Source organism: Pelmatolapia mariae, linkage group LG9 (assembly GCF_036321145.2).
Source record: "Pelmatolapia mariae isolate MD_Pm_ZW linkage group LG9, Pm_UMD_F_2, whole genome shotgun sequence".
NCBI classification, from domain to species: Eukaryota; Metazoa; Chordata; class Actinopteri; order Cichliformes; family Cichlidae; genus Pelmatolapia; species Pelmatolapia mariae.
Genome location: NC_086235.1, coordinates 4824284 through 4836540, shown reverse-complemented (window position 1 = coordinate 4836540; position 12257 = coordinate 4824284). Strand labels below are relative to the sequence as shown.

Below are 12257 nucleotides of genomic sequence, written 5' to 3'. Positions count from 1 at the left end.
GATGTGGTGTGTGTGGCCTGCGTGGAGGCGCGCAGGTGTCAGATGCAGATACGAGTGTGAATGAAAGCAGAAGAACAAGGAAACATCACCACCACGTGTCTCTGTGCTTCTCCCCTTCCTCCTCCCCCCTCAGGTTTAACGTTCGTCTGACGAAGCGTCTGCGGGCTCTCAGCGCAGGAAGCCGGTCAGAGAAGCCTCGTCCTGCCCTCAACCGGGCGGAGTCAGTCCCTGGGAAACCCCTGCTGCTGCGGCTGGTAGGGACGCTGAACTCATGAACAGCTTAAAACAGCAAACAGAGAAGTGTTGAGATATTTTAAAGAGCCACACTCTGAAAATACTCCAACGCAAGTGAAGTTAGAGCTCCTGAAGTCCTCCACGAGCTGAATGTACTTTTGTGAATGTACACATACACAGGCTAGTAATACAGGAGGCTGATTTTCCAAATATTAAACACATTTTTATGCTTTTATTGATCTTTGTGATGTTTATTTGATGGGTTAAGTTCCTACAAAAACGACACTCTGTGTTTATAGTTTAATATCTTTTGTGAACTTCTTAAATTTTGTCCCTGACAAATGCACTTAATCAGAAAAACTACAAAACACTGAAACTAAACTGAAACAAACAAACACATGAATTAAAAATACTTAGTAGTGTAAAACTACATTAGCTCAGTTAGTCATGTGCAGTGGATGGTTTTAGATTTGGTCTTATGAAATGAGCCATTTGAAGCCATCTGTGGTTCAGTGACAGCCGATGGCCTTTAGAGGGCAGCAGAGGCCCAAGAGTCCAGTGAGAGGAGTCAATACAGTTTAATTGATTCCTCACAGTTTACCACTTCTGAAATCAGGAAACTCCACCAACAGACAGAAAACAAACACTTTTGAAGTCATTTTTAAGTTATATGCAGCCAGCAGGCACTTTATTCAGTTACACCTTCCTTGTACTGAGTTGGAACTCCGTTTGAGTCGAGAACTTTCTTATAACTCCTCATCACAGATTCAACAAAGTCCTCTGAGTTGTTCGTCCATGTCGACATGATAGCATCACACAGTTTCTACATATTTATCATTCCACCACATCCCACGGGTTCTCTATTGGAGTGAGAGCTGGTGACTGTGGAGGCCATGTGAGTACAGGGAGTCATATACAAGTAACCAGGTTGAGATGATTGAGGTGGAGTGTGGGGTTTAAATGGTGCTGCGTTGGTGCTAAAGGGCCTCACACTATCACCCCAGCAGCCTCCTGAACTGTCGATATTAGGCAGGACGTTTCCTGACTTTTACATTTCTTACACAAGTTTTTGATGAGCTGGCTTGTTTCCTTTCAGCCTCGTGATCTGTGGAGCGCCGGTCAGCGTGAGAAAGATGGAAAAGAAAAAGCAGCGGCGGCAGAAGAGGACGAAGATGAAGACGATATGGTGGGAGGTGGAGGCAGGGAGGAGGAAGACGATGACGGAGGAGAGGAAGATCCCGCTGTCGCCATGACGGCTAGAATGGAGCGTCGGGCGGCACGGAGAGCGAGGAGGGCGTCGGCGCCGGCCGTGACCACTTCCACGCCTACCACCACATTTAAGCCAGCCCCCTCGCAGTGGAGCGTGGAGGAAGTCACCGCCTTCATCCACACGCTGCCAGGTAAACATGAGCAGATGCCCCACACGTAGAGCTTCTCCCGGGACCTTTACCTCAAAACTGTCGGTTTGATTTACGCCACACTCCATGTCTTAATTGTCAGCAGGCGACAGAGGCGCGCTCACAGCTTCTTCGTATCCCCCAAGTCCCATTAAAGGTTTCGCAAAATGCTGAAATTAACTGCTGAGTGAAGTAATGTGAAGAATACTTTCAACCACACACCGTCAGACTCAGCAGACTGCTGTGAAACATCTGGGAGAGAAACAAAAACACTGAACCTCTGTTTCACAGCTAAACTGAGTATTTCACATGAGACAGAGATGATTCTGTAGTAAACACTGTCAGGTTTTTAGGCCGTTACTAGTTTAATCCTTAGCTGGCTTTAATATTCATCACTGTCACTTTATTTCTAAGAGAAGATCAGATGTGGATCTTAGAGTTATGGAGATCTTTTCTGGTCTAAACATTCTCCAGATTAGTTTCTGTTAGAAATAATGTGGATAAACTAATTGTTGGCTAATGATCCTGGATAAACAGTGTGAAACATGTTACTGTAACAAACCAAATCTTTGTTTGTTGGGTTGTTTGTCCACAAACTCCTCCTACACGATCAGGATTTGAGGAACCAAACAAGGACTCAGGTAGAACTTAGGCTGCTGAATGTTCTTATCAGAACCTGCATCACATATTATTTCATCATGTGGCCTAAAAACCACCTACCAATCATTTAATTGTCGAGTTTATGAACCTTTAAAAAAATTTGTTCACAGGAAAGCCACCAAAATCTAATTTGAAATTGTGTCTTTATGCGTTTTTTTTATTAGCAGCCACAAAAAGTCATAAAAACACATCATGTGTTCCCACTTCTTTAGTTAAATCTACAAAATAATCCCAAAGTTGACACATTTGAATGCATAAAATAGCATTTTTGCACAAAGTGATATTAGCCAAAATTAGGATATCTCAGCACAGTGTGCAGTGTGTCTTCAAAAAATTTGTGGATACTGGACAAGTTGAGGACAGAAGAAGAAGAAGTGGCAGACCTAAAATACTATTGATAGAATTATGAACACAGTAAAGTACCATCAGTACCATGTAATACCTAATCCTAGTCCTAGATGTCGTTGTTACAGCTGTCCTCACGTGTGGAAGCGAAGCATGGACAATAAACAAGGAAGCTCAGACGACATCAGTGCAGCAGGGGTGTGGTTCATCAAGAGGATGATAAGAATATGGATGATAGATGATAAGATGATAAGAGACAAACCGCTGTGTGTGAGACAGAGGGTCTTGGACGACTGTGATCGCATGTAAGGAGCAGAAATATCTGAAAAGCATGACAATGATCAAAAGCACATTCAAAGCAATGGACGGAGCAGGGTGGAGTGGGTGGAGGTGAGCGTCAGGACTGACTTGTGACAGAAGGATAGCAGCAACAGTGAAAGGGCAAAACTGCAGTTCCTCTAATGTCCACTCGAGGCTCCAAAACAGAGTCAATCCCCACAGACTAAACTGTGCAGGAGTTTGGAGGTGTTTTTATTAAAAGTCAAGAGTTTAAATTGTTATACATTACTAAAGTCAGGGCCATGACTACTTTCTCAGTCTAAACACTGTCAGTGTTGTTAAACTCTCCGCGTTGCTGTTTCAGGCTGCAGTGACGTAGCGGAGGCTTTCCGGGTGCAGGAGATCGACGGCCAGGCTCTGCTGCTGCTCACCGAGGACCATCTGATGACCAGCATGAACATAAAACTGGGACCTGCTCTGAAGATCTGCGCTCACATCAATGCACTGAAAAACCAATGAGAGACAAAGAAAAAGAGAAACAAATTGAGAAAAAGAGAAAGCGTGGGTTTAAAATGGAAGAGGGAAAAAAGGCAATAAAGACGCGCGGAAAAGAGAGAAATCGACGGAAGTCAAAAGCTGACACCAAGGATGACAGAACAAAGTCACAAAAAGAGATTTGTGGGAATTTATAATTTATGAGATTATAAATCGAGGCGTGGCCTTAGCAGATGGGAACTGGAGAGGAGTGCAGGAGCATGACGACACCAGAGTCCATGAGAAATTTCACCAGTTTTGGGCCCTCCGACTGTAGCAGGAGACCGGGGGGAGGGGGGGGTTTTGTAACTTTGTGTATATTTTACATGCCGCTGGAGAGTGTACATTTGAAGCTATTTGATGAAGGATTTTGAACATTTAATATATAAAATTTGTCTATTTAGTTTTTTTAGAACGTGACGTCAACAACAAATCTATCCAGTAGCTAAACATAACCCGTGTGTGTAAAAGGAAAAAAAAACAATAATGCGTAGACTTTGTAAGTGATTAATGAAAGTTTAATGTTTTATATCACTATATTCTGGACAAAGACATGTCTGTGTATTAAAAAAAGTCACTATCAGGGTAGAGGCTGGTGTCTTTAATCGTCACATTTTTATGGTATCCTGCTTGAAATTATTTAATAAATGAATAATTAATCATCAAATGATTTATTTATCTTGTTGTTTTAAATTAATTCCCAAGTAAAATACCTTTTACTAGCCCAGTGACACGCAGACACGTGGAGCAGATGTTCCACTGTGAGGAACAAACGTTGGGCTGCCTCGTCGCGGTTTCACGGTTGAGTAAAATGCTTTTCTACATACATCCATCCATCCATTCATTCATTCATTCATTCATTTCCGCCTGTCCTTTTCAGGGTTGCGGGAGGCACTGGAGCCTATCCCAGCTGTCATAGGGTCATTTCTTTGTTTAATAAACCTGATGAACCACTGACCTGAATCGAACAGAAAAAGCCTCCTATCACAGCATGAACCTGTGTTGTGTCTGCACAGAACAGGCAACTTAGCAAAGAACATTTGGTCACTAGTAAATCACAAGGTATAGAAACGGGGCTCTGGGGTTAACGTGAGAGACACTCAGCTTGGTCTGCAGTGTGTCCTTAAAATGTGAAGAAACGTGACAAATGTAGGACAAATGAAGACGTGGCAGTCCTGAAAACTATCCTCAGCAGATGAACAATATCTGAAAGCCTGAGAGACGAGAAGACTGTCAGGAAGCATTTCTAGCGCTTCATGCTCTGGGGGGCGGGGCTATGGCTCCCCACACCCTCTAGCAGATCGTTACATGGAGAAACCTTTTGAACTCAAGCGTGTTCACGCACACAGGTGTTCACAGACACAAACTATATCTTCCTGCTACCTTAAAGCATATCGTGCGCTGTCGGTCTTGTGTGCTGCTCAATAGCGTTCAGGATTTAGTAGTTACTGTTACTTACACGTATCTAGGTTGTTGCTTTGATCTCTGTAATGTGTTGTTCTCTTGTTGTTTGTTTTCTTTTTGTTCTTTTAACAGGTGATCCAAAAGATTTTGTCAGTGTCTTCTCTTACTGTCCTCCCTTCCCCTTTCTTTCTTTCTTTCTTTCTTTCTTTCTTTCTTTCTTTCTTTCTTTCTTTCTTTCTTTCTTTCTTCCTTCCTTCCTTCCTTCCAAATTGTCTGTCCAATTTGTAAAAACTTAAAATAAAATACAATCAATAAATAACTAATACTAATATAGATCAATCAAGTGGCATATTATATTGGTCCACTTGAAAAATAAAAGCATACATGGACAGAAAAACACACAGTGGAACACCATCAGTCATGGATTGGCCTCCCCAGAGTCCAGACCTCAACATTACTGAAGGAGCGTGTCCTCGCGTTGGCTGAGAACAGAACAAAAGGCAGAAACACAGAAATCGTTTTGAATCAAATGTTTAGGGTTTTAAACCTCGGTATGACGGGACCTGAAGATCCTGTCATACAGGAAATGCAAAACCAGGCTAAAAATCCCCTTCATCAAATGCTTGGTTTAAAATAATAATAAAATAATTTTTTTTCTAATATTTAGTTGTGAATTCTTATTTCTAATCAACTGGTGTGAATAATGACAACTTTTTTATTTAGTTTTAATTGTATTTTTAAATATTACTATTAATATATTAATATTTTTTTATTTTTTAATAAAGCACCCGAGAACTTCCATATACTTTAAGGCAGTCTTATTCACTGAACATTTCTGGTAGGATGTCCCAAACTGAGTGGACCTGAGCAGATTTTGGCAGAAGTGCTGCTGATGGGATGGCGGGACCACCAGCAGAGGGCAACAGAGGTGCAGGTGAAATCTGGACTTTATGAACTAAACTGATTTGATTTCAGGTCTCAGAGCTCTTCAGGAAGGTTTTAGGTGATGCTTGTTTTTCTGTCTGAGCCTGTATTTCTCCCCATATCTGGTTTAGGTTAGGATCTCACATGTGCTCCCATTGGCTTTGGAGAGGAGTACGATTTTCACCACACCCTGTGATAAATCTTATTCTGGGCATTTTTCTCGTGGATCAGCTTCAGGCGCACTGACGGAACAGGACTGCTTTTAATTTTAGACTTTTAAGGTTTTTAAACGTTGTTCAAAGCTCCAAATCAGAGAAAAATTATCTGCAGTTATTTCTGAATATATATCAGTTTTTGCTTTATTCCAGTGTTTTTTTGTTTTCCGGTGTTTGTTGTTGCTTATTAGAGAATAACACAGTCATTTATCCGCTTTTAAACTCTTTTCGAGTCTTTGGCCTATAAAATTTTTAATTTTTAAACTTTCGCTAAAACCAGGACTGGCTTTTTAAACTCCTGCAGACGTTAGGAAAAGAGCAAAGCGCTCAAGAAGCTGCCACGTTCCTGAATTTAAAAACAGGGTGAATTCTTTTATTTTTATCTTTATTTTTGGGGGCGCGTAAAAACGCACGGAGGCTCACCATGTCACAGATGCGCAGGCAACTCCTTGGCACCGCGGCCAGCGGAGTGGGCTGGGTGGGGGTGATCGTGGCCACGGCCACCAACGACTGGGTCCGGACCTGCGACTACACCAAGGCCACCTGCGTCCGCATGGACGAGCTGAGCTCCCGGGGCCTGTGGGCAGAGTGCGTCATCTCCCCGTCCCTTTACCACTGCGTGGGCCTCACCCAGATCCTCACACTGCCCGGTGAGATGCGCCAATAAATGCTCTAATACATGATATAATGTGCGTGACGAGATCTTTCAAGTGTGTTTAGCTCACGTTTGCTACGTGGGTCTGCGGGAGGGAGAGCGATAAGAGAGAGTGAGCAGAGTAAAGTTCTGTTAGTGATGGCTGCATGTCAACAAAACAATTTTAGTTCAAGACTCTCTGCGCTTTATATTTAGAGTTTAATTTATTACAGTCAAATATTAATGGAACAGTTATTTGGCGTTATTAACATTAAAATAATACGTTTTCGAGATATATGTATTTAAACCGGAATTGTTGTTTACCAATTATTTACAAAATCGTAACTAAAGCTTTTTTCTTTTTACAGTTTATTCAATATGTTTGTCTAACAGTCCGTTTCATCACAATACAAGTAAAGAATACAGAATAAAATAATTTCGTTTTTCACAGCGTTTGTGAAAAACTATATTGTTTCTGTTTGTGCGTCAGAAAATTTAGGTACACACTTACTTTATTTTACTACAGCAGAGTTTATTTAATGAGGAAAGACAGAATTTCCTTTTAAATTGTGAAGATGTTTTAAAGCAAAACACGATTTTTTGGACTAGAGAAAAACAAGTCTAATCTAGTCAAATATCATTTTAATATGAATTTAATTTTTTATATATATTTAATTTTGAAGCTATAATCGATCATAAACTGCTGTGACACACCTCTATAGACCACTTTAATATGCAGCAATCACACAATTTATGCTCGTAGGTCAATAACTTTTATTGTGAAAGGAAGGATGGGAAGAAGGTGTAGAACAAACACTTTGTGGAAACTATGGTAACTTATAAGCTTTATTTAAAGAAACAAATATAACTGGTTATTTAAACTCTTTAAATTAAACAGCTTTATGGTATATAACATTTTTCATCATATTTCAATAATGTTTTCTCAGTCCTCTGTTTATAGTAGTGTAGTTCTATTCTCGTACTCAGTATTATAAATACTGACTATTAATTTCACACGTGTTTTATATCAAACTATAAACAACACTTTTTGAGCTTTTAATTTTTTTACTTCCAAACAAACCTGTGCTGATTAAAAAAACAACTGGAGTGCTTCTGCACGTTTACCAAACAGTACATAACATAATTAAAGGAATTTAGCAGCCTTTTATTCACTACTCAAAAACATAAGACGACACTCAAGGCAGTTAAACTTCCGTGATTTTAATCTGTGTTGTTAGGAAGCATAAAGCACTGGGAATCCATCTCACCTACTTAGTGCAAAAGTAAAGTGGCAGCAGGTGCGCTGCAGAGACAACAAACCCAGAAAGGGAATGGTTTAGCAGGTGGTGGCCACAGACCATTTCTCCTCCTTGTGCCCGCTGACTGATTTTTATCTAGATGTGCACTCTGGGCGAGTCATCGTTTAGCCTGAATTAACAAAGAAAGTTGATACCAGTCATCTCTGACAGGTGGTTCCAGTTTTTAACAGACCCAGCTAACACAGAGAAGCCTGCCAAAGGTTGAGCTTTCTTCTGGTGGTCTTTTGCACAGTTGTTGAGATTTCTGTAGATCTTAACAGTTTGAAAGAAAAATGACTGGACTTCTTTAAGTGTCACCTCTCATGCAAGTAGCCTCTTCAGTTCTAAACCAGAAGCCTGAGAGTCCCAGGTATTTAAAACCTAGTGGGGTTTGTCTCTCATGAGCTTAACACCTACCAGTCGTTAACACCGATGTTTTATTACTTTGGATTTATTCTCTGTGTGTTCAGTGAAGACATGAAGAGTGAAGTCAGACTGTGTTTGACTGTAACTCAGAGCAAGATTAGACATTATTTACTGAGTAAAGTAATCTTGCTAAAGGGGCTTTTTCTTGCATCTTTTTCTTGTCTTCAGTGCATGCAACACGTGTGCACATTCCTAACTGTGAGCAGCGCCTTGTTGAGTGCCAGAGGTGAGCTGTGCTGAGAACTTTAAACCAAACAGATGCTCTCTCTCTCTCCCCCTCTCAGCCTACGTCCAGACAGCTCGTGCTCTGATGATCTGCGCGTCTTTGCTGGGTCTCCCCGCCATGCTCCTGATCCTCATGTCCATGGCCTGCGTGCGGCTGCAGAACGACACCTCGGCTGTCAAGAAGCGCCGCGCCCGAGTGGGAGGCGTCCTCTTCATCTTCATGGGTGAACACACACACACACACACACACACACACACACACACACACACACACACACACACACACACACACACACACACACACACACACACACACACACACAAAGCCCTAGTTGAGTTTAATGTTTTAGCTTTTGTCAGTGAAATAAAGAGAAATTTCACTTACACTGACTTTCAGTGTTTGCAGTTTAGTTTCCAAAACATCTTTTCCTCGTCACTTTTCCTTGACATCATGAAGGAACGTGTGGAGGAGATTCAGGGAAAAGACTGTCAGAGAATCTCATTGCACTGAGGTTACTTAAAGGAGTGGCTGATGACTGAAAAATGCAAATCTTAGACACTTTGTTTCATGTGTTCTGACCATTTTGTTTTATAAAAGCTGGATATATGAGAACCAAAATCCAGTATAAGGAGGTAGAAAAGGACCCAATGAAGGTGCTTTCTTTGGTATTCAAAGAATTCAACCAGCTCTTATTAATGAAATGTTGCCTTAATAGCAGTGCCATTGATAAATCTGAGGAGTGAGTTTGATTTGACAGACTGCAGATTCGATTTGTTATGTTTTTGATTTCAGACAAGAGGTCGTGTAGAGGTCAGCACACTGTGAGTACACAGTACTGAGTGTGCAGTTTGTTGAGGACATGTGTTACATATTTTTTAGTTTTAGTTTTAATTTTAGAGGGATGTATTTGTGTGTTCAGATAACTTTTTTGGGACAGTTTCAGTGGACAGATTTGATTTCTGAGGACAGTTTCTCGTTTTAAGAGACTTTCTCTTATTTTATTAGACTTGGTGTGGCTGTAGCTCAGGAGGTAGCGCTGGTCACCTACTGATTGGAAGGTTGGAGGTTTGATCCCTGGCTCCTCCAATCTGCATGGCAAGTATCCTTAGGCAAGATACTAACCCCAAGTTGCTTTCAGACGCATCTGTCGGAGTATGAATTTGGTTAGACAGCACTCAGTTTAGAGTGAGTGCTTGTGTGACTGGGTGAATATGGCATGTTGTATAGAGCGTTTTGAGTACTCCGGGAGAGTAGAAAACATAAGAATCAGTCCATTTACCATTTCAGAGAGCCGTTGTTGGATGTACTGTACTCTGGTCTTTCCCAGCTGCTGCAGGAAGGAGGATGATGGGTCAGGATCTGTCAGGCTGTTTTGCTTCCTGTGAGATAAGACAGGTAGTTCCTGTCCACAAACTCAGGGACGACAACCAGACAGATGGAGGCACCAAGCACAAAAATGTAACCTCTTCTTTTCCCTGTTTTTCACCTTTTGTGTTTAAATATGTCTGAAACCCAGCTGTGTGCAGCATCATATCTACCGTCTGGTTCCCCATCGGCGCTAATAAAGAGGAAGATCTGATGTCATTCGGCTTCTCTCTGTACTCCGGCTGGGTCGGCTCCGCCCTCTGCCTCTTAGGTGGCATCATCATCTTGTGCTGCCAGGGCATCGACCCCGGGACCCCGAGTAGGGACAACAGCTTCTACTACTCTGGGAACAGGGGGACGGCCACGCTCCTGGACCCCCCCGCCAACCACGCCAAGAGCGCCCGGGTGTGAAGGAACCAGGCGCTCTATTTTTAACCAAGTTTCTCTTTGAGTTTAAAGCCATATTCGCCATCAATGAGACATGCTATTATCTGTTTACTGTTTCAATGAAAATGAATGTTGGCAGGAAATGGAGGGATTAATAATAAGCTCACATTCAGGAGATTTTTTGGCCTCAAACCAGGGAAGTCTGGAGAATCTGTGTATGTTCCAAAAAATATCCGTTTCAAAATCAGTAATTGCATCAAACTTACTCCAGTCCTTCACCGTCCTGGACTCCACGTATTGAAGCCTCAAATTTAGCATTTTGTTATTCTTTTAGAGATAAAAGTCTTAGTGATGTCTAAGAAGTCTTTAGAGAGACTAAAGGATCAAAACTCAGAATAGCAACAAATAAAAGACAAAGTTTTATTATACTGAATGAAAAAACAAGAACGGGAAGGGATAGAAAGCCAGGAAGACGAGCAAAACAAGTAGCATGCAGGCATCAAAACACAACAATGTAAGACAAACACTCAGGGGAAGGGCAGACCCACACTGAGGGCTAACTGGAGACTGAGAAAAGCTGGTAAACAAGACACTGGTTAAAGCAATCAAGACATATTCAAAAGGTAGGAAAGTAAAACTCAAAGCAAGGCACAAAGTAAAAAAGGAAATAAAAAAACTGAGACAAGAAACCTCACACTGAATGATACAAAGTAACATAATGGAGGAAAGAACAATCAGGAAGTCAAAACAGGAATACAGAAATCCAATTTACACAAAACAATCTCAACTTCAAACTCTGGTATTACAGGAAAAAACTAAACAAACTCAAATATACTGTGTTTCTAAACCAATCACATGACCAGTCCCCGAGGTCATGACTGTGATTGGTCTGTTAGTAGAATCAACCACACAAACACGGTTCAGACGTTCAGGGACTCCCATGAGCCGAGCTGAAGCCCAGCAGAGAGCTAGCAGCTGTTTGTAATTTCATTTCCTGTATATAAATAAATATATATTTCACATCTTCAGCTACCCAGTCAGGAAGGAAAGTCCCCCTGTTTGACCAGCTGTGTGCACGACAAGTTAATCATTTTCAGCAGCTCTTTGTTTTCACATTATAAATATCAAACTGTTGTTTTCATGGTCGCTTTAGTGTTTATTATACTTTTAAATTGCAGCTCATATTTAATCCCCCACAGTCGGCTGTCACTTTTTTTATCATTTCTTTTTACTTTTATATTAACAGCATAATCAAAATAAATCATCTGCATACCCACATTGTTAAATTTTTGTCTGTGTTTAGAAAAAAGGCTTTAAAACCAGTCTTGGGTTCTCTGAAAACACCCGTACACATTTAAATTAAGATTCATGCTTTCTTAAATTTATGTTTTGCTGAATATTATTTCTGTATGTTTTCCATTTGATATGAATCCATTTCATATACGATTTTTCATTTGTCTTCTTCTACAGTAGGTATCAGATCATCAGATTTTAGCCTCTTCTGGCTAAAATGAGGCAAAGCTAGCACTGATTAACCACAAACTACGCTTGGCTCTCTTGGCTGTCTTGTCAGATACAGCACGTACGTCAGAGCAGGACAGGCTTTGTCTCATCACTAGTGCTGTGTGTACTGGAAAGTTTGGTATTGATCCAATACCAAGTAAATACAGAGCCAGTACTGCTGAAAACAATACCAATACTGATACTTTTAACCTATAAAGGCAGCTTATGTGGGGCAGAGAGGTTTGTATGACTCACTGTTAATTTGCAAATTTTGAACACATTTCAATGATCACTTAACACTATTGATATTTGGATTGATCCACTCACCTCTACTTATCCTAGCCTTTGGCTGATGCTAGGAACACAATCATTACGGCAGTTCCCATTGACAGCTCACATAGCTCCTTTAAATTTGGAATGATAACA

General features: G+C 41.0%; 2 protein-coding genes across 3 annotated transcripts in view; both read left to right on the top strand.

The window, feature by feature from the left end:
- The window catches only part of LOC134634881 (polyhomeotic-like protein 3), a 31064-nt gene extending 26975 nt beyond the window's left edge, over positions 1–4089 (top strand). For both annotated transcript variants that reach the window (XM_063484310.1, XM_063484311.1), the window contains 3 exons: positions 134–254; positions 1331–1634; positions 3280–4089. In XM_063484310.1, the coding sequence (XP_063340380.1) occupies positions 134–254; positions 1331–1634; positions 3280–3434 (580 nt within the window). In that variant the 3' untranslated portion in view covers positions 3435–4089. The remainder of the gene's footprint in view (positions 1–133; positions 255–1330; positions 1635–3279) is intronic.
- Positions 4090–5936: 1847 nt separating this feature from the next.
- On the top strand, positions 5937–11599 carry cldn11b (claudin 11b). The gene is made up of 3 exons (XM_063483819.1): positions 5937–6642; positions 8635–8799; positions 10093–11599. Exons 1-3 carry the CDS (start codon positions 6417–6419, stop codon positions 10350–10352), a joined length of 651 nt encoding a protein of 216 aa, XP_063339889.1. The 5' UTR covers positions 5937–6416; the 3' UTR covers positions 10353–11599.
- The last annotated feature ends 658 nt before the right edge of the window (positions 11600–12257 follow it).

Excerpts from the sequence above, each read along its gene's own strand:
- cldn11b (XM_063483819.1), top strand. The coding sequence starts at position 6,417 with ATGTCACAGATGCGCAGGCAACTCCTTGGCACCGCGGCCAGCGGAGTG. Across the intron at positions 6,643-8,634 it reads CCAGATCCTCACACTGCCCG|CCTACGTCCAGACAGCTCGT; the intron begins GTGAGATGCGCC and ends TCCCCCTCTCAG. Across the intron at positions 8,800-10,092 it reads CGTCCTCTTCATCTTCATGG|CTGTGTGCAGCATCATATCT; the intron begins GTGAACACACAC and ends TCTGAAACCCAG.